Source organism: Panthera pardus, unplaced genomic scaffold, assembly GCF_024362965.1.
Source record: "Panthera pardus isolate Hobbes unplaced genomic scaffold, ASM2436296v1 HiC_scaffold_3, whole genome shotgun sequence".
Taxonomy (NCBI): domain Eukaryota; kingdom Metazoa; phylum Chordata; class Mammalia; order Carnivora; family Felidae; genus Panthera; species Panthera pardus.
In genome coordinates, this window is record NW_026526876.1 from 44,990,902 (window position 1) to 45,013,170 (window position 22,269).

The window sequence follows — 22,269 nt, forward strand, 5'->3', positions numbered from 1 at the left end:
CGTGAAACTCCCTTCTCCTTGGCCCTGAAATGCATAGTGTCATGAGTTCTCTTTCGGCAGCATGCTGCCTTCTGAACTGGACTAGGAGAGGATGGGCCCACCATTGCGTTCGTCTGGCCCTAAGCAGCACGTGCTCTGGAAATGTGCCAGGGGCCACCAGGGCCTCCCCCCTGAGATGAAACCTGGCAGCAGCAGATAATTTGCAAGGCAGATGATTGAAAATGTCTTGAGGGCTGGCCCTGCCCTTGGGCAAAATGTGAGACCCACTAAACCAGAACGTAGGTCTAATGTGGGGACCTGAGGATGGGGGGGAGGCCTGGCTTATCCTGGATATGTGGGCTGAGCTCATCTAGAAAAGATTTTGTCAACAGTTCCTTCCTCTGGATCAGTAATAATCCAATTTTCAGGCCTTGGAGCCAGACAGAGATGCCCTCCCAGGGGCTCCCCCCTCATAGTTCTGGGCTCTTGCTTTCCGCCTCCGGTCCAGTGGCAATGCTTAGAAATCATGCGGATGGCTGGACTTCCATACTTTTCCTAGACCTACAAGGAGGCTGCTCTGATTCTCACTCCTACGACTTCCCCACCCCCAGTGACTAATTGCACTCTCAACCCAACCCCTTCTGACCACGGTTGGCCAGAGCCACATGCAGACTGTGTGCCCGCTGGAAGGCAGGCATCTCCCTGGGCTTGCTTTAAAAGCCTGACGTACCCATGAGCTTTGCGTCCAGCCCCTACAGGTGAGGATCTAAGCCTGCAGGATGGACCTTTGCTAAGGTCTCTGGAATAAGAATCCCTGGCGTTTCCTGGGTCAGCCATCAAGGTGTTTTATTCCCTTGATAGGCAAGAAGTTCCTCCTTTTATCCAAGTCCAACTTTAAGCTTTAAGTCAAATGTGTTACCTCTTGCTGGCCTCAGTGAGATTCCACATCCTTGCTTCTCCCGCGCCTCCCTCCCCCCCCCCCCCACCGGACCCTTGTCTCAGAGTCCTTTCATCAGGTCCAATGTAGATGAACCGGACCCTGTTGTAAATCACTTCCTGATTTGTATGGCCAGTGAATTGTATTTTCCTATATCAGATTTTCCTAAATCTGCCTATGGTACCTGCCTTATTGGGCTCTGCATACACAACCATTTTAAAAATAGTTTGTTTTCAACTTGACCGATTGCAAACCATTTTCTTTCTCATCGCAGCCCACTGAGAGGCAGACTAAGGCAGGCGGCACTCACACGGTACAGATGGGGACTCAGGCCCGTGAGGTGTTTACCCCGAGGCATACAGCCCTAAGGTCAGGGCCAGGGTCACACTCAGGTCTTCTGACTCCAAGTCCAGTGCTCCTTTACACCACAGCTGCCTCCCTGAGCATACGGGCTGCCTGGACCCGGAAAGCCCAGAGGATGCTGGGACTGGGGGTGAAGGGTGAGGGGTGAGGAAGAACCTGTCTGGGATTAAACTGCTGCTGTGGATTCTGCCCAGAGCAGCTGATGGAGAAGTAGCCCTGCTCCCCACAGTGAGCCCCCAAACTGCCAGCCCGGTGCAGGGCTCGCCCCATGCCACTTAATACTTATAGCTCCTGCTGCAAAAATGCCTAGGTGTTTGCAAGACAGTGTCCTCTCCTGGGATAGGAGGCATAATGTCCCAATTCATAAAACTCAGCAGTGTTTATTCAGCAGCACATACTGAGACCCCTCCCTCCCGACACACACGGACACACACGCCCCCATAGCTGAGCAGTAGATGGGGTACCCTTGCCCATTGAGAGCGATGTCCCATCCCCTCTTCCTGACCCAGCCTGGCTTGTGGGACTGTTTCTGGCCTCTCAAAATGAGGCTCAGCGTCTGAGCAAAGGCTCCCTCCACCAAGATACGTCATTGAGCATTGCCTGAAGGCTGATTGCCATAGGATGCACCCTCGGGTCAGGGACTCAGCGTCTTGCTTTCTCCGCCTGCCTCTCCTCTCAGGTCACAGCTCAGAGGGAGAGACGTCCTCACATGACTCCCCTTCCTATGTAGCCAGCCAGTGATCAGTATGAACGTCCCAAAAGAAGAACCCTATTTTGTCCCTAATGCCTTCCCAGGTGCAGCTGCTGGCAGGTCTGAGTGCAAAGTGGCACTCCCCACTCCCTCCTGAGCAGGCAGTGCCGTTTGCTTGCTAGGAGCCTGCCCAGAGATGCACGGGTGTCCGGATGGCTTGTTTGGGGACTTTAACCTGCTCTCTGGAGCCTGGTTCTTCTGCCTACAGAGAGATAAGGAGAGATTGTTGGCCACACAGCACAGAGGTGTGGCTCCTCCACCGCTCCCCCCCCCCCCCCCCCCAGCCCAGAAGCCTAGAGAACAGGAACAGGCCCAGAACTGGGTGCTTACTGCCTGCCAGCTGCGCCCTCTGGCGGGGACCCACAGACCGATCTCTCACCCCTGGCTGGGAGGAGAGCCGCAAGGTGACTTTGAGCAGGGATCGGGCGCTATGAGGATATGGGAGTTGAGGTTTAGAGCTGCATTCTAATAGGGTGCCTTCTTCACAGTGTCATTCGCTGGCAGGTGACTGAGCCGGGAGGGGTGTTGTTGGCTAAGAGGAGCTGTGTATTGTGAAATCCCTTCAGGCCGGCTGGTGAGCTATTGTCCCCCTGGGCACACAGGACTGGGAGAGGTAGCGGGATGGGCGGTTACCACTAGCCCTCTCATCTTCTAAGCGCACGGAGGAGGCTGTTTCTGGACAGCATCCTTCCATGGGCATGCTACTTCCTGTCTCCGAGGCTGCTTCTGCTGATTGGATTAGTCTCTGGGTGGCTCTCCCTGATGGAGAGGTACGAGACCAAAACCCCCCTTCTCCTCAGCCCCTAGGTAGGTGGTCCTGCCCACAGTCTTCCTACATCTGCCTCTGGCCAGAGAAGTAAGAAGCCAAAAAATCTTTCCATCTTTCACTGCGGGCCCCCTCCCCTAGCCTCTCTTTACCCCGAGACAGAATTAGCTTGTTATTTTACATAGCAAGGGTCAGCTGCCTGGGTAAACCAGGAGTCCACTGTCTGAGCTCTCCATTTTCCTTAGCCCAGAGGAAAAAAAAAGTGTTAGACCAAGATAATACCGCCTTTAAATATCTGGGCTTGATATTTGCCTCCATGGGTGAGAAAGGCCAAATGTTATCTGCAAGTTTAAACTTATGTATTCAAAATTCCTGTCCCCTTTGTCTGTGGGTGCGTTCTCAAATCAGCCATTCACTTACTCTAAGCCTCCGTGATTTTTTTCTCTTCAACCTGTTTTCTCCATTGGCCAGTTTACCCATTTCTCTGCTCCAGCTTCCAAGGGGCCTCAGGGCACCTGGAGGTATCAGTTTCCCTTTTCTCCGCTCAGTCAGGAGCCAGACGCGGCTGGTTGCATCTCCTTTGTATCTTCGTGCCCCATCTCGGCTGCCCATCTGGCTGTATCTCCAGCCAGCCTGGCTTGGGCGTGTGGTCAGTGTCTTCCCATCTCTGGGGCAAGGCTGCGGCCCAGGTGGGGCTGCAGAGGTTGAAGGCAGCTGGTCATGGGGCAGAGAGGGAAATGCCAGGGGAAGCAAGGGGAGAAGATCGTAGTGAGAAGCAGCCCCTTGGAGCCAAAGTCGTGGAAATGTGTTCAGTCCAGATCGTCTGGTTCTTCCACCTGGGTGAGCTGTAGCCCAGAACTGGCTGGCCCCAGACTCACCTTCAGTTTTCAAAATCAATGAGAACTTATTCTTGGCGATTTGAAAAAAAAGGTTTTCCCCCCCGTTTTGGAAAGAAAAAGTTTAAGCTACTAAGGGGAAATGAAAAAATGAGACAAAATTAACCTGGTTGACAGGCCCTCACTGAAGGAATGATGGAATTGGGGGAGGGGGGCGGGGCTGAAGATCGGGGCCCAGTAGTGTCTCCTCCCGCGGCCCCTCCTCACCACCATGGTCAGGATCTATGGCTGTGAAGTCTCTCCGTAGCACAGGGGCATTCCTAGCTCTTGGTCTCAGTCTGAGTTTATATGAGGATAACGAACAAAGCAGGCATTTCGGTCCGATGTGCTCTAGCTGTGAATTGGTTCAGTCAGTATGCTCTGCATTCATACTTCTTTGTCTTTTTTTTTTTTTTAAACAAAAGGAAAAAAAAGTTTAAACCCCCCCTTTCCTTCTACTGCAGGAGGTGAGTGTGTGGGTGTCCTGTAGAACCATTGGCATTCACCCAGCTTCGGCCCCAGCCTCCAGATTTCGCCACCCCCCACCCCACCCCCTCCCTCCATCCCCTGCTCTCCACCCCCGAAGGGGACCCCTGCCACCATCATTACGGTTATGTCAAGATGCCCAAATTTTCCATGACATACCCCATCCTCCGACCACGTTCAGTATTGACGACTTTCATACCGGGCTATGAATGGGGGGTGGGGGGGAGGAGGTAGCCAGTGGGGAGGGGGGAAGTGGTTGGGGGGGCTGGAGAATGGAGATCTTCTTTTGTCTTTAAAAAAAAAAAAATACAAATTTGTCATTTAATGGATCCAAAAACAAACAAATAAGAAAAAGTAAAACAAACAAACAAAAATTTTAAATCCCTTCCCCAATGATTTTTTTTTTCCTGGACACAAATTGCTTTGTTTCCTGTCACGTTTTAATATCAATATTAACACAATGTGTAGTCTAAAACTAGTTCCTTTGTAGTTTGCATGGGATGTGAATGCTGTCTCAACGTGCCCAGATCTAGACAAGACTGCATGAGCACCAATTCAGATGTGAAAAAAAAAAAAAAAATCTCTCTCTCTCTTTTCCTCTCTCTCTTCCATATATATCTCTATTTCTATTGTGATAATTTGGTGGGCAGTGAAGCACCTCGGGTTGGTTGCCGTAGTGTGTTGAATGATTGTTTTTTTATTCTCTCTATTTTTGGAGCTCCGAGCTTCTTAGTAGTAGCCTGGGCTGAGTATTCTTGAGTCCCTGCTAATGTTTTCGCATGGCCTTGGTTGAGTGTTAGAAGTTGGGCCTCAGCTGTTTTTCTCGAGTGTTTGGCTTGTAATGACCGGTGCATGCCTGGCTTCTGGCCTCATACCCAGCTCTATTCTCTGCACACCAGTCCTGAATAGCTACAGTGCTCAACCGAATTTTGGCGCGCCCGCTTCCCCGGCAGGCTCCAACCCCGCGCGGCCCGGAGGCTTCCCGGGGGCCAACAGCCCAGGACCTGTCGCCGATCTGTACGGCCCTGCCAGCCAGGACTCCGGAGTGGGGAATTACATAAGCGCGGCCAGCCCACAGCCGGGCTCGGGCTTCGGCCACGGCATAGCTGTAAGTACCCCGCCTCCCCTGCCCTCCTGCCTCCTCCTTCCCACCCGTCTCCCATGGGAGAGTGTACCAGAAGAGCCCAGGGTTGGGGGCTGAGGAGAGGGCAGCGGGTCCCGTCCACATTGCGCCAGCCACCTAGGGCTGAAGCTCCTCCGTTTAGCTTTTTCCTGAGCAGCCGGCATGCGGCCATGCGATGATGGCACGGAAGGAGCACACGGGCAAGGTCAGGTTCAGATCCCCACTCCGTCACCTCCAGTCCATATATAAACTTCACGTCCCTGGCTACAAAATGACAATAAGTACGCCTCCCTCAAAAGATTGTGTGAGAATTCACGGAAATAGGATGTGTCACCTGCTAGCACATAACAGGTCCTCGGTATCAGCCCCCTGCTTGATCCCTGCCTTCTGGAGACTGCCATGAAGGCCGTGGGACTTCAGAGCTTGGGGACCACCCCCCCCACCTCAGGACAGCAGCCTTGGTGGGCAGAGTCCCCCGGGCCTGAGGTCCAGAGGCAGCGCTTGGCCCTGGGACACAGTGTGGGGTTCAGGCTCCCTCCCAGGTGGTCTCCTTGGCTAATGTTTCTTACAGTTTCCAGGTTCCAAGTAAGTTCCCAATTGCGTTCCTTAGCTGCAGCCCCGCAAAGGCCAAATGCATTTGATATTTGTAATGCTCTGTGGTTCTATAATCTAACTAATCCAGGCAATGGAAATTTGCTTAACAGATTTGCATGCTGTTTTCAGATTTGTATTGTTCTTCCCCCTCCCGGTGTGTGTGAGCATGAATGTGCCTGAGCCCACTCGCTCGCTGTCCCTTCCATTGGGGAAACAGAAATTCGGCCACCCTCCGTCCTAGCCAACTTCAGCATTTTGGAGGCATTTTGGTTTGGGGCTAAGATGGGAGTGTCTGCTGTGCCAGGTCCTGTCCCTGTCAGGAGAACCCAGCCTCAGGGCCGAGCTGGAGAGAACACAGCAAGTGCAGACAGTCTGGGGCACCAGGTCACCACCGTTCCCTGCATCCCACCACGGCACTGGAAACCACACACACCTACACACACGGGCACACGCCCGGGTGCACACACACACTCTTAACGCATGCATACACACACACTTCGTCTCACAAGCTGTCTTACACATGCACACACACTCTCACACATACACACTCCCTCTCCCTCTCTCTCCCATGCACACACTCACACACACACTCTCCCCCCTCTCTCTTTCTCTCTCACACACATACTCGCCCTCTCTCTGTCTCTCTCTCTTTCTCTCTCTCTCATACATACTCTCTCTTTCTCACTGTCTTTTACACATACTCTGTCTCACACACACACACACACACACACACACACACACTCACCCTCTCTCTCTTCCTCTCTCTCATAGAAACTCTCTCTTCCTCTGTCTCTCTTACACATACCCTCACACATACTCTGTCACATTCTCTCTCTCACACACACATGCCCTTCTCTCTCTCTTCCTCTCATACATACTGTCTCACATACACACACACACACACACACACACACACACACGCCCTTTGCCACCACCCCTGGCCCATGCAGTTTGGGTCCTTGTCCCTTTCTTCCCAAGCCAGTATCACATAAGTCAGCGGCCCCAAGGGTCAGCCCCCCCGGATGAGCCCAGGCACCAACTCGCGAGTATGATTATTCGGGGTAGAGCCGCATCAATTCGGGAGACCGCCTGCCACCATGTGTAGAGCACAACTCATTTCCGTTTTCAGCGCACAGAAACACAGACCCTATTTGTTCTGGAAAACCTGGGTCTTTTGACCTGTGTCCTGTTGATGCTTCTCGGAAATAACCACGTGTGGCATCACGTTGTGTCTGCGCAGGGCTTGCTCTCTCCCCAGCTGGAGCTGTTGGGACCGCGGGGCAGAGACACTGTTATCTTTGCTCTCTGGGGTTCAGGGCAGCAGCGCCCGTCATTTCGGGCACAGACTTCCCTTCCCCATCACCCACGCAGCCCCCGTGAATCTGGCTCTCGATTTCCCCCCTGGGGTGAGCACACAGGCTGGGGGTGGGGAGTGGGGGCCGGAGGGCTTGGAGCGGGGAAGGATGGCCTCCCGGCCCCTGGTGGCGCGGTGTCTCAGAATTACATATTCATGCTGGCAACCACAGTCTAGTCCTAGAGATAATTTCCTTTCCCCGAATATGACAATCTGTTCCCGTGTATAGCGTGCTGATGACCTTAACAATTGTGCAATTTTAGGGACCTTTGATTGCAACGGCCTTTACAAATGGATACCATTGAGCAGGTGCTTCTGTTGCCATCCCACTCTGAGGTATTACCTTCCCTGCCATGTGTCTCCGCCCCGCCGGGCGTGGCGTACGTGTACGCGCACGGGCGTGCAAGTACGCGCGCGCCTGGTCTCATCGCGCCCGCACCTTTCTCTCCTCTTCCCCGACCCCTTTTCAGGGGGGTGGGGGCAAAAACTCCAGTCTTTTACTCTCTCATCCCTTTCTCCAGCTTTAATCGTGGCCCCCACCTTTTTTTTTTTTTTTTTTTACTTTTTTTTTTTTTTCTTCTTGATTTGGTTCTTTCGGTTCCTTTTCTTTATCTTCCCCACCCCTCATCTTTCTCCGTCTTGAAATACGATCAAGAGTGTAGGAAACTGGAAGGTGATCTGGGGCTGTGCCTGTCCCAAGGGGACAGAGGCAGGAGAACCCTGGGCTTCGGCCAGGCCCCCCGGGGGGCCAGTGGGCCAGGGTCCCACCCCTCCAGGGTCCTGCGAGATGGCCTTTTAGGTCCCTGGGCCCTTTCGGTATCCCGGAGCTCGCTGGCTTCAGCCAATGGGGTTCCTGCAGTCAAAACAGCCAGACTCCATCTTTTAGTGAAAAGAAAACATTTTTGCCAGTAACTACTGAGTAATTATCCAGATTACCGCACGAAAAGCAAATTAAATTAACGACATCACCTGCGTAACGTGGATTTGGATCCCTGCCAGTTTCCTAACCTTTTAAACTGAGCTCAAGTTAATTAAACATTTTTTAAATCACTTTGATGGGGATATGGAAGGGGCGGAGTGGAGGAGAAGGGGAGGTTGGGGCAGTCAGTGAGGGAGCCTCTTGCCACAGTCTCACTGGAAAGGGAGTATCTGTTGCTCTTGGGAAGGACACCGAGAAAGAAGAGGGGTTCTCTTATGAGCGCTAAATGGGTACTGTGTTAGCATGTTAGCTGGGGGGCTTGAAGCATGGGTCTGTCTCTCTGGAAGAGGGAGGGGGACAGCTGAGGCCGGGGATGGGTCCCAGCTGGGGTAAGAGTGCCTCTTAAGTTGGGACATAAGAGAAACAAGGCTGGAGATGGGTTTGCAGTTAGTAGGACGCCTCTCTCGTAGAAAGGGTCCCTCTAGGCCCCCAAGTCAGCCAGGACCCTCTAGGGTGGGCTCAGTGGGGGGACCAGGTTGAGTTGAGCTCCACAGATCTCTTTTGGATTTCTCTAATGTTGCTGCTAAGGAATCACCTCAACTAATGCAACTGCCTCTCTTAACCAAATAAACCCCGTGTGTGAATTCTCCCCGCCCCTCCCTCCACTTCCCTTCCAGCACTGACCCGGCCAATGCTGGCCAGAGCCAGAGGCCACTAACAGTTTGAAGGAGAGCTACTCACTACTAATTAAGCTGGGTTTGGGGGCCCAGGGGAAGTAAGGTTCCTCTGAGAGCAAAGTGGACCCTGGGGGTTGGAGGTGGCTCCCGCCCTTTGTGGAGTCAGGTGACAGAGGGGTTAAACCACCCCCCCCACCCACCCCCACCCCCCCTCCCCGGGCACAGCAGGTCCCTGCAAGGTCACACACTGGGGCTGCCCTGCCCTGTCCCTCTCCTGGAAATGAGGGTGGCAAAGGGCTTCCCAGCACAGCCCGCCCTCCAGGGGCCTCTAAGCTTCTGTCGGAATAGGGGGAGGGCAAGGCTTCTAGCCCATCCTCCCCTCCTCCGGCTCTGGGACCCGCTTCCCACAGAAGGATGACATAGCCAGGAGAGTGGAGGGAAAACCCACCCCCTCCGAAATGGATGAAGCCAGCCAACTGAGTCACATGTTTGAACCAAAGCACACACTTTGTCCCTAACGGAGGTTTCGTTCTCTGACCTTGAGTGCCACCCGCAAAGGACTGGTCCAGGCTCACAGTCAGTTCAGGGAGACTCAGGAGGTCTGTGAGTCCCGGGCCTGTCTTTATGGCCTATAACCAAAGCTGGGTATTTGTTGTGTGTGTTTTTCCTGACCTCGAGTCCTTGATATGAAATATAATTTTTTTAAGATTTTTTTTTTGTAATTTGCATCTTTAGTTGGCACTGACTGTATCTAATAAAGTTGCAGGTGTTTAAACATTTAGCTTTGAAAAACCAGAAGTTTAACCAGGAAAAAAAAAAAAGCATCACTGGTCAGTTTGCAATTCACCAGTGTAGCTGACCAGCCGGCGCGGCCACATTTGCTGACCACGTTTCCTGCCATGACCCCAAGAATGCAACAGCGCCGTATCAAATCGGCAAAATAGCAAACCAGCAACATGAGTGGCAAAGCCTTCCGCTCGCCAGCGTCAGGCGGGGCGAAGGTGTCAGATTTCCCAAGCTGTGACCCCGGGAAGCTGTTAGCCTGAAACATTTTCAAACCTACCTGGTAGCCCAATGTAGTCATACTTGGAAAGCTCTAGTTAAAAAGTCGGGGTCAACAGTACGTTTGCCTGACACGTCTTCTCTGTCTTCCCACTTCATGTTCTCCTCTGGGCGCCCCCGACCTTGCGTACCCTGCAGAGCATACCTGGATGTCCAGGCAAGACTGGGCGAAGTTTCTGAGTGGCCCTTTGTTTAGGTGATGTCATCAGACCTGGACCCCCACCAGCCTCACTCCCCATCGCAACCAGAGATGGCTCACTTCGGATCGAGGGTTGACTACATCTCATCATCTCACGAATCTGCTGTAATATATGACAACAGCTTTTAAATGTGTATATAACCCATGATTTTGGTTTTGTTTTGTTTTGTTTTGTTTTTCTTGATGGTTTCCCCCTTCCTCTTCCCTCTTCCCCGTTCTCCTTTTAAATCTCTTTGAATCACATTTGGTAGTGATTTTGACTTAGTCCGGTAGTCATATAGCTTTAATATCTAGTTAAAAGCTAACCATAGTATAATTGTTATATTAAGGTATTATTTTTTCTTAAAAAAAATTTTTTTTTGGCTTGTTTTGATTCTGTTCTCACTTTTAAAGGATGCTGAGATGGTAATATGACTCTCAATATTTTGGTACCAATTCTGAGACTGTATGGATTTTCTGGTGCGGCTTGTGCACCGGCGGAAGCAAAGTTGTGAAGTGTGGAGTAGGAGATGGGCATAAGCTTTCTACTTTGCGTTGTCTAAGAAGTGAGATGTAGTAAGCTAATTAACAGACTCTCTAGCGGTTCTTTTTTGTGACGTCTCTTTGTTAACCTAAGTATATCTATTTTCGGCAATAAGGTAAGGACGACGATGTTTTGAGTGTCCTTCTTTTCTATAAGTGCTTTTTTTCTGTTGAAAGAGGTGATATTATAAGGTTTTTTGAAATTGTGAATTCTAAAAAAAAAGAAACGTTGTAAATACAATTCCATTAACTACATAGAAACTATTAAGAAAGAGAATCAAAAATATTTTTGTGAGGGAGTCGGTCCCAGGCAGTTCGATGCTCTGTGGGAAGGAGGGGAAGGAATGGTAACCAAGTCAGTTCGGAGGCGGAAGGACACCCCGCTGCCGGGACGACCCCGGGGGAAAGTTCGAACACTGTTCAGCTCCTTCTGTCTGTGTGATAGACCTAAGAACTGTATTCGTGTCATACCAGCATATTAACCTCTCGTCTGTGCACAGCTTCAAATGTTACCGTCTAGTTAGATTTTTATTTAAAATATGAAAAACTGCTTTTCCCAAGACGTTTTTTAAAAACAAAGCTACAATTTTAATATTTAACATATTTAAAGTTTCAAAGCACACCTGTTTGGCTTGGGTGGGGAGGGGTGGGGGGACATTCTTTTTCAGTCTTAATTTTTAAATATTTGATCATTTTCTATCGTCCAACCATTTCAGCACCTCCAAAGGTCCCTAGGACACTTTGCCTCTCTTTGCCCCTCCCTTCCCCCCCCCCCCCCCCCCCCGGCCCCCAGCTCTGGGGGGGCCCCACCCCCCTGGGCCAGGAGCGGAGAAGCCTGCATTAACGAAACCTTTTCTCCATTCACTTTCTATTTCCAAATTAGGAAAGCAACCTTTTGGTTTATATATTTTTTTTTAATACCTCAGTGCTGCAAGTATCACCAGAGAGGCTATGGAAGAATTTTTTTTTTTAATTTATTGTAGATGTAAACAGAATTTTAAAAATAAAAAGTATAAACATCGCTGCACTGTGACTGGTGGGAAAAACTGACAGTTTCCTGTTTGCACATGTTTGACATTTGGCTGTTATAATATATGGTCCTCGGTTGGGGAAAGATACTTATGATGAAGGATATTTTTTAATTTAACTTTTTTTTAATATTGGTAATAGGTCGGCAACAGCAACTATAGAAGTACAACTCAATAGATGGCATTAAAACATATTGTAGTGTGGATATATATTTTTTTCTTTTTTAAAATGTGATATTGACGTTTTATTAATATTTTTTAAATTGTTACGTTTATAAATTTGGTACTTAAGGCACAGCCAGTATGAGACACTGAATGCGACGTTTATTATAAAGAGCTGCTGCACTCCTATTTTTATAAATTTTACTAACAAAGTAGACTAATGTAGACATTCACAGACATGGTAGGGCAAAAGCATCCTCAAACAAAAGGCTCCAAAATGCGAACTCGGAAGGAAAGAAAAAAAGCCTTTTTCAATTCTAATTAAACAGCAATGACATTTTTTTAAAAAAAAAATCTTGTTTCTCCAATTAAATGTTAGGTTGTTTGGTGAGGGTTTGTTTTGGTTTTGTTTTTCTTTCTTTCTTTTTTTTGTTTCCAAACAACCACGTTAAGTAAAATGCTGGGCGCTTTTAAAATATCAAAACTTGTTCAAGTAATAAAATTAAAAAAAAAATAGAAGTTTTATTAAAACACACACACACACACACACACACACACAAGAAAAAAGACAATAAATTCCCAGAAATTCAGTGTCTAGACTAGGGAATTTAATTACTATTTTGTCCATGTTGGTGATGTACTGTACTACCCTTCCTTTCTCTGCAACCCCCATCACCTCATAGAAGACTCTTTGTTGATCACTGTCTGTTAATAATGTATAAAAATGGCTATCTTGTAAACGTCCTGTCCTGGTACTAGTGTAGTGACCTTTTTTCTTCTCTTTCTTCTAGTACATATTGATAGATATAACGTAATTAAGGTTTAAAAAAAATTAGACATAGTTACTCAGATTTAGGACCAGTAAGGATAGAACTTTCTCTTATTTATGAAAAAAAAAATGCTAATAATTTTGGGGCAGTTTTTTCCTTTCGATTTTTTTTTTCCAATTTCAACTTTTTATTTTATTTTTGCTGATCTGATGTGGTTTCAACGAACCCAAGGTCTCATGATGTTCAAATGCCGGCAGACTCTACGGCGTTTTGTAGATACCCACCCCCCCCCCAACTGTGAAGGGGTGTGCCATACTACCTTAAATGCTAATGCTAGATATGCAAAACTGGATTTTTTTAATTTATTTTTTAAAAGAGGGAGGCATGGTATATTAAAATGATTTTACTAAGAGAAAAAAATATTTTTTTAAGAATGCTCAGAAGAAATTGATAATCTGTGTGAATATGTTTTAGATGTTTATAATACCTTTTGAAGAGACCCAGTAGCCCATAGCACAAATCTCGTGGAAATCTGATATGTTTTAATGTGGCTACCTAGGTTAAGGTTCACGTTCGTCCCCCCACTCATCTAGAAGTCCATTTTGGAAGATTTTTGTAAATTATTTTAGCACTGATGTTCAGCCTTGTCTTTGTTTCCGTTAAGCTCAATGGCGAACATGGGAACCACCTTTCGCCTTCCCTGGGGGAGCACCCCTCTTGGCTGATGGCTTTTCCCCGGAATCATAAAATAGCCACCGGGTGACTTTCTGGCTTCCAGATCCATCTGCCTGGGACCCCCGAGCTCCTCTCCTCCCAAGCAGAGGGGAGGGAGTGGCATTAGCTCCCGGACCCATTCCTGGTTCTACCTGGACATGGGGCTGACGGGGATGACCAAGCCTTCGGTCCCCTTCCCAGGAGCTTTCTCAGCCCTGGTCTGTGGCCTTCCTCACACCCATCGGGAAAACCAAACAGCCTTGTGTTCTATCCCAGTCGCTCATTGGCTTGATTCGAACGAAGCCCCGACAGGCCTTTGCGTTTCTATCCTTCATACCCTTCATCTTAATTTGAACTCGTAGCTTGGACTTTAAGGTAGCATGGCTCTGTTGCTGTCAATCTGATGTTTCGCTGCACAGCAATTCACAGCCAGTGAATGTTACACACATCTTGCTAGACTAGTATAAAAATCATTGGGTAATTGTTGGTTCTAATGACCTGAAAGGTGTTCAGTTTTTGTTTTCAGTTTGTTGTTTTTGATTTTGGGTTTTTTTGTTTTGTTTTGTTTTTTGGGGGGGGGGGCGGGGTGGCCTTTTTTTTTTTTTTTTTTTTTTGGTTCCAAATAGAAAAACAAAACCTATTTTGATCTTTAGTGCAAACGAGGGCTAGGGACTTAGCCACCACCACCACCACACTGTTTCATTCTGCCATTCACTCACTGCAGCATAATCAAGAATAAAGCAATATAGTTTACTACATTTTTTTATTGAAGGTCAGCCATGCTTTCTGTATTATATTGCATATGAAATTGTTTACAAAAGAAACACTAACTCATACTTCTCTTTATCCGTTGGGAGTGGCACACAGGGACAGAGGGAGACTGGGGGGGAAGGGGTGGCGGGGAAGGGAGGGGAGAATTTTCTTTCTTGAATGTGCTTCACCAGCCGGGCTGTCTTCCAAGGAAGACAAAAGCAAGGAGGTTGGGGCAGGAGTGAGCAGAGGGACGGAGGCTGGCAAGCACATTGAAGAGAGACCCTGGTGGGCTCCCCCTGCCCTCACCCTAAACAGAAAAGCAGAATCATCAGCTCAGCCCAGTCCTGGGCACAGACACTACACAAGGAGACGCTGTACGTTAAGCAATACTTTAATACTGTAATATGTTTGTTTTCTTTTCTTTTTTTTTTTTTTAAACCAAAAAAAAAAAAAAAAGTAAGTAAACTCAAACAAAAACATATAAATAAAACCCACCCCTCTGGGGGAAGCAAGCTTAATTCAAACACTTGGCTATCAAATAATCAGAATGTATTGTCTCAGACAGGCTTTCATTTCCGGGAGGCAGGGGCACAAGGGGGGAGGGGGAGGGGGCCTGGGAGACAGACGTTCCGGAGCCTCCCTAGAAGGCTCTCTGCTGTATTCTGTACATACTGTACCATCCTGTGTGGAATCTGTGAGTGTCCTCTTGAGTAGCGTGGGCTAGCCGATCGGCCGTTCATGGTGTATTGTAAACTCAGAATTCCATATGTAATAGGATGCAAGTCTAAGCGTTTCATGTGGACATAAATGTATCTAAATAAAACTTTCCCTAGCACTGTGGCTGACCTCACCCTTACTTTTATACTTTAGTATGAAACTGATGACAACTTTGGTAGTGAGTATTTTTTTTATATATATACATATATATGTATCTATATATATATATATCTCAAGCATCTTTCAGGTCTTTGTGTGTGGCTTTCTTAAAGCCCTGTTGTAAAAAATTACTATGTGGATGGCAGTCTCTCACATCACAGATGTGGAAAGTATAATTTTATATTTGTATTTTCAAATAAATAAGTTTGTGAAAGGTTTCCATCCTCTACTGTGGTCCAGAAATCAATGTGTTTGTCTGACAAAAAAAAAAAAATAATAAAATACAATAAACTGTTTTGAACAGAGTTGTTTGGTGTTCTTTCACTTGCAGAAGAGAGCTGGGGTGGGGGAGAGCTGTTGTTTGGTTTGGGGAGAAGGGTAGCACCATAATCACACCTTCCCTCTAGAAGGGAAGCATGAAGAAGCCCTTCCCCCGGCCCCAGAGAGCTGGTGGAACTATTTTTAAGAAGTGACAAGAGAGCATTGCTGCGGAAGAGCAGATTGCAGAGCACCTCGGGACCCTTGGGTGGGCGGGGAGCAAACACAAATGTCCAGCGAGATCATAGGACCCAGATGCTAGATGTGTGTCAAAGGAGCTAAGTGGCTCTCCGGGTTGCAGGCCTCAGCTAGTTAACAACTTACAGGAGAGGGTGTAAGACCAATTCCATGACCCTCGGTAGGAGTCTGAAAGGGTATTAGGAAGCCCGGCCTTTGCCCCCAAGTTCGAAGTCTTGCTTAATGAAGGGAATCCAAGGTGTAGAAAGAACTAGATCATCTATGATACTTCTGCCTTCTGGCTATCAGAGGAGAGAAGAGAAAAGAATTGAGACACGGTTCGTTGAGGGCAAGTCCCAAGATTGGTGGTAGCAGTCCAGACAGGGCCTGACCAGAGGGTTTCCTTGGCCTTTAAGCTCTGGAGGTAAAGAACCAGGCCTAGAGGTCTGTCAGGGATGAAGCTTCCTGTAACTGCTTCCTCAGAGCCGTGGGTAAAACCTTGGTCCCCAGGGGATGGCCTTCTCGGGCCCCTCCTCCAATTTCCTGTGTCCTGCTTTATTCCAGTTTTATTTTATGGACGTTGCTGCTACGTAGACAAAGCGCCAAGAAGAGAAGATGGAAGGTGTCCCTTCCTGAGGCTAGAGACAAGAGAATTAGGCTCCAGGCCCACCTCTTAGGTCCACGGGCAAAGCGTCAGCCCTCTGCAGTATCTTAAGTTTGCGGACGGAAGAGTACAAGCCCTGCTGCCCCACAGAAATGAAAGCCCACTGGAAGCTCCGTCGAGAAATTCCTTTTAGGAATTCTGACATGGAAAAGTTTGTCTTCATCCTCATGCCTCAGCTCCATCCCAAAAGCCCAAGGAAAGAGGAGGGAATAGAGGCGTCAACTGTATGCTAGCTGAGCCACACAATGGTCTGGTTAGTCCCACACGTGTTGCGTGACTGCATTTTAACGTTCAGAGAGGGTACGTAATTTGCCCGTAGTCCTACGAGTGCTCAGCGGCAGAATTGCGGTGACATCTCCGGGACTTCCTGCTGGGTTCAAGCCCGGTGACCGACCGATGTCAGCATCAGTGTTGTGTGCCTGGTTGGGGTTGGGGGAAAGAGCTCTAACCTAAAGGCCTAAACGTGCCCAAAAAGAGGCGGAAAAATATGAATCTAGAGAAAACTAAACTTTCAGGGAGAAACACTAAGTAGAAAACAAAGCAAAAAACCAGGAAAAGGAAAACCAAGAAACAACAATGTTAAGATCAACGCAAGCATAATAAGTAGGACAGGGGGAAAGCTAGCAAGGTAATCCATCATTATCTAAATATGAATGGATTGAATTTTCTACCATTACAAAACAGGTGTGTTTAGGAAAACAAGACCCAATTATCCGCTATTATAGAAACAGATGATAAACATGGCTGCAAATAAAGGGGTGGCAAGAGAAGACAGGCAAACACAAACAAAAAAGGGCAAGAATTGAAATAGGGTCAGGGTGGAATTTAAAGCACTCAACAGGATATTTCGTAATGACAAAAGACACAATTAAGAGGATATAGAGGTGATAAACCCGATGCTTCAATTATCAGAAGAACTAAACAAATCAGAAACTACTAGTGCAAAGAGAACTTGATAAAAATTAAAATACAATGTCTTAAAATTTTTTGTAATGTTTATTTTTGAGAGAGAGAGAGAGAGAGACAGAGCATGAGTGGGGGAGGGGCAGAGAGGGAGACACAGAATCCGAAGCAGGCTCCAGTCTATGAGCTGTCAGCACAGAGCCGGATGATGCGGGGCTCGAACCCATGAGCTGTGAGATCATGGCCTGAGCTGAAGTCAGATGCTCAACTGACTTGAGCCACCCAGGCACCCTAAAATACAATTACAGACTTTGATGCACCTCTCTCAGAACTAGACATGTATAATAGACAAAAACAAAGACAGAGGAATTGTATAATGCAGTTAGTAAATGATCATCAGACTATAGAATCTTTAAATAATGTATATTTTTTGTCATTTATCCATGGAATATATACAAAAATCAACCCATTGTGTGGCAAAATAATATTAATTCCTTATTAACTAATAAATAATTAACTATTAACTAATTTTTATTTTACTTATTAACTAATAAAATATTAATCATGTAATTAATAATTAAATGATAGCTAAAATTAGTATTTTTTAAGTTTTTATTTATTTTGAGAGAGAGAGAGAGAGAGAGATACAGCGTGCACAAGCAGGGGAGAGGCAGAGAAAGAGAGAATCCCAAGCAGGCTCTGCACTGCCAACAGAGAGCCCAACAAGGGGCTCAAACTCACAAACCGTGAGATCATGACCAAATCAAGAGTTGGACACTTAACCAACAGAACCACCCAGGCGCCCCGATAAAATTAATAATATCTATTTAAACAACTGGCAGTTTTGTAGTCCACATTCCATGATCATAATCCAATAAAATTAGAAATAATTAAAATGTGATCATAACCATTATAACTGCACAGAAATTAAGAAACCTAATTCTGGACATCCTTGGATCAAAGAGGAAAGTTAGAAAGCAACAAAATCACACATTGTATCTGAATCTGTAACATACAGCAAAAGCTTTGCTCAAAAATTCAATGGGATGACTTCAATGGGAAAAAATATTTTTCAGTGAAGGAATCTATTATTCATCTTAAGGTGGTAAACAGCACCTAAAAAAAATAGAGATAAGAAGTTGATAGAAGCTAAAAGCTATAAAATAGAAAACAACAAAGTCATTGAAGGGATCTAAGAGCTGAATTTTTACAAAGACTATTTTTATAAAATAGGCAAGTCACCCTGAATAAAAAAAGAAAGAGCAAAAATATGCAATCCCACGAGAAAGAAAAGAGACAAAACCAGATAGCAATGAGAAAAGAATACCAAGAGCAACAAATCTAAAAATTAAGAAAAAGCAAAAAATTTCCTAGCAAATATAAATTACCAAAACTGATCAGAAGTAGAAAAACAGAATAAAGTTATTACCACAACAGCTATTGAAAGGGTAATTAAAGGTCTAATACTGAAAAATGGATTTGGTACAAACGGGTTTACAAATGAGTTTTATTTAACTGACAATTCCAATGCTAGTTAAACTATTCCAGATGATAGAAAAATATGGAAAGCTCCACTATTTTATAATGCTAGCATAGCTTTGATGTCAAAACCCAATACAGAAATAAAACAAAAATACATCCACAGACTTTGCTCAGATGCAAAAATTCTACAATTCTACAACTGTAGCAAAGAGAATCCACTGATATATCAAGAGTATAGCATATGATGACCAAGCAGACTTATTCCAAAAATGTAAGATATTCCAATATCAAGAAATCTATCAACATAATCTGCTAATATTTGTCAAACAGACAGCAATTATGCACAATATTATAAAGACTATCTACCAAATCCAATGGCAATTATCTTAAATGGTGAAACACAAAATCTATTTCAATTAAAATAAGGAATGGGTAGGGGTGCTGCTATGACTTGATACTTAATATTGTCTTAGAGGTTAGAGAAAGCAAAAAGATAATGAAGTAATATAAACATTGAAAGGAAAAGACAAAGATAGGATTATAGTCCTAGAAATTTCAAGAGATTTCAGTAAAACAAAACAAAAAACAAATACATAAAATTGCTACTGGAATGGATATAAAACTTTGATAAGGTGGCCGGATATAAGATAAATATACCCAAACCAGTAGACCTCCTCCTATTCAGCGATAAACACCCAGTAATGAAATTGGGTGGGGGGGGTGGGGGGAAACACTTAGGGATAAGTTTATAAGAAAGGCATAGGATCTATAGTAATCAAATTATAAAATATTACTAAAGGCCAAGGTGCCTGGGTGGCTCAGTCAATTAAGCATCTGACTTCAGCTCAGGCCATGATCTCATGGTTCATGGGTTCAAGCCCCACATTGGGCTCTCCACTGTCAGCACAGAGCCGGTTTTGGATCCTCTGTCTCCCTCTCTCTCTGTCCCTCCCCCACTTGTCCTCTTTCTCTGTCTCTCTCAAAAATAAATAAACATTAAAAAAATATATTACTAAACATTAAAAAAATATATTACTAAAAATATATTACCATAAAATAAGATCTGAAGAAAAAGAAAAGATCCCATTCTTGAATGGAAAGATCTAATCATAAAATGTCAGTGCTCCCAAATTTTATACGCACTGTAAAACATACAGAACATAGAAACACAATTCCAATAAAAACTCTCATGGATTTTCTTAATTGTTTAAATAAATCTTCAAGTTATATAAAAGAATAAATGCTCCCAAAGTAGCAAGAAAAGTATTAAAGAGGATCATTAAGCGTATCTGTATTACCAAATCTCAAGACTTACCCTAAGTCACTTTGCTCTCCTCAGTGCAGCAGAAGTATATAGAAAGAGTCAAATAGTGGGTGCCTGGCTGGCTCAGTCAGAAGAGCATGCGACTCTTGATCTGGGGGGCATGAGTTTGAACCTCATGTTGGGTGTAGAGATTACTAAAAATAAATAAATAAACTTAACAAAAAAGAGTGTCAGATAGATCAGTGGAGTAGAATAAATGATTTGAAATAGATCCTGGTATATATTAGAATTAATACTGTCTGATAAATGTAATGAGTAGTTTAATTCTGTGGGAAAACGATGGATTACTTAATATGTGGTACATGCAAAGCTGGCTTTTCAACTAGATTAAAATAAAAGTTGACTTTCAACCTATGTTATTCATAAAAATAAATCCCAGATGGATTAAGGATTTAAATGTAAAACAATAAAATTATTGCAAGAAAATCTACACCTTTCATGTACAATCTAGCAGCTTTTTAAAAGCTAAAATGAAAAACCCAGAAGCCATAAAAAGAAAATCCAACATTATAAAAATATTTTAACACAAAAAATACTTAAAGTTTTCACATGGCAAAAAATTTAAACTTAAGTAGGACCAATGATAGATTTGGGGGGAAATTACTTGTAACGCAGAGGATGATGGTCATGGTGTATACAGAGCTCTTGTGAATTGACAAGGCAAAGGCAACCCAATAGATAAATGGGTAAAAGACAGGAATAGGTGATTTATGGAAGGGCCAATCCAAATGGCTCAACATACGAAAATATGCTCAAAATCACAAAATAGGAAATAAAAATTAAAGCTGCATTCATCAGTCTGGCAGAAAATGAAGAGAGCTGCATTACCTGTTGCGCTGAGCAAAGGGCGCTTATATATTGCTGCTAAAAATGTGGTGTTTGGGTGCTTTTGGAAAGCTTGTGCAGCCATCACTGGATCTTGAGGGACAGTCCCCATCTTTTCTTCATCAGGATCATTTGACATTGCCCAAACAGAAGTGCAATTGTAATCGTTCTCCCACCTTCTCACATCATCCTCTCCTTTAGAGGATGTAATATAAAGAAATGACTTTGTATTATTTTTTGAATGTTTTGTGCTCTGCCTCCCTCAACTCTAAGGGATGCTTCCACGTGCTAAGCCTTCTCTGCCTCGTTTTATGCACAGCCTACAATATTATAAAGACGCTTCCCGCGGGATTCTTATCATTTCCAGTTTGCCAGTCCATTTTTCTTTCATGGTCAGAATTGATTTCAGAGTGGCCAGACCACTGGTCATTTCCTCCACCCTGTGGGAAATTAAACTGTTGGGCAAGTCAAAAGCAGTAATTGGAGTAGATGCTTCTTTGAGGGCATCCCTTGTCTGCTGATACCCTTCACCAACCCTCCAAAGGTGGATGAGGGCCGGGGCGCCCCTCTTGAGGAGGGGAAGAGGCTGGTGGCTGCACCAAGCAGCCTGGCTCTCCTGCCGCCCTCGGCACCCTCCCGCGGGTCTCTGGTTAATTGCTGTGACATATTTATGGGCACTCTCTGAGGAAAGAGCAGGCGAGCTGGCCCACAGCATCCCAGCTCAGCAATCATCGCTGATTAAAAACTAGTTACAAAGCAATGAAGATGGAATCCTGCATTAACCAAATGACCCTGTCCATGGCCAAGCCCAGATAGATGGCAGTGATTATGAGAGCATCACTTACAACGTCGGCAAACGTTAACGGCTGTTTGAATTTCCGGAAGATTTACAGGGTAGTGACAGCATTTGGCTGGATGGGATTCAGGCTCTGCTTCCTGCCCAGATGTGCCTGTGTATTTATGGGTTCCTGTGGACTCATGGCCTAGCTCTGCTGAGCTTTTGGGTGGGTCTAATCCGAATACTCTGGCTTGTGTGAAGTTGCGATGTATCATATTGCCAATTTTCAGAGAATCTGAATTAGCTCAGCTACACTTAATGCTGAAACTATCCTGAAAGTAATTTAATCTTTCTTTAATGATTCAGAAGGCGCTTTGAAGTCTTGCACTAATCAGAGTCATGGTTATGAATATCAGAACTTGATATTGAAGAAGTGTGAGAGTATCCATAAAAGAATTAGGTGAGGGGATTATGGAAAACAGCCCATGTGGCTGTTTCTGTGAGAGCTATGTGCGTGGGGAGGGGGCGGGGGCGGGGGGACATGTAACCATGGTGTGATAAGAAGTCTAACGTGGGCTAATGTTGATGTCCCCATGTTCAATGAATGACCTGTGAAAAAGTCAGCCTTTCTCCCTGGTCCCCTCTGCTCCCACACCTTCCAAGAAGAATTTGGTCTTTCCTGGTTTGGGTCTCCGTCATGTAGATTTGGAGCGGGGGGCGGGGGCAGGGGGAAGGAAATGTCCTGTCCAAAACCAGGATCCCCTTTACTGGGAAAAAGAGAAATGAGCAGGTATGTTAGGTGAGCAGGGCGGGAGAGAGGCAGGACACCTCAGGAGCTGGGTAGCGAAGGGGAACGTAGGGAATGTCCAGAGCCAACTGCCATGACCG

The 22,269-nt window shown here is 45.8% G+C and overlaps 1 protein-coding gene across 10 annotated transcripts in view; it reads left to right on the forward strand.

The window, feature by feature from the left end:
• The window catches only part of MSI2 (musashi RNA binding protein 2), a 392,818-nt gene extending 377,690 nt beyond the window's left edge, over window positions 1-15,128 (forward strand). For 2 of the 10 annotated variants that reach the window (XM_053893320.1, XM_053893322.1), the window contains 3 exons: window positions 5,057-5,265; window positions 7,492-7,564; window positions 10,025-15,128. In XM_053893320.1, the coding sequence (XP_053749295.1) occupies window positions 5,057-5,265; window positions 7,492-7,533 (251 nt within the window). In that variant the 3' untranslated portion in view covers window positions 7,534-7,564; window positions 10,025-15,128. Of the gene's footprint in view, window positions 1-5,056; window positions 5,266-7,491; window positions 7,565-10,024 lie in introns of those variants that run through there. The other 8 variants (XM_053893323.1, XM_053893324.1, XM_053893325.1 and 5 more) reach the window with 5 other exon arrangements.
• Window positions 15,129-22,269: the final 7,141 nt, after the last annotated feature.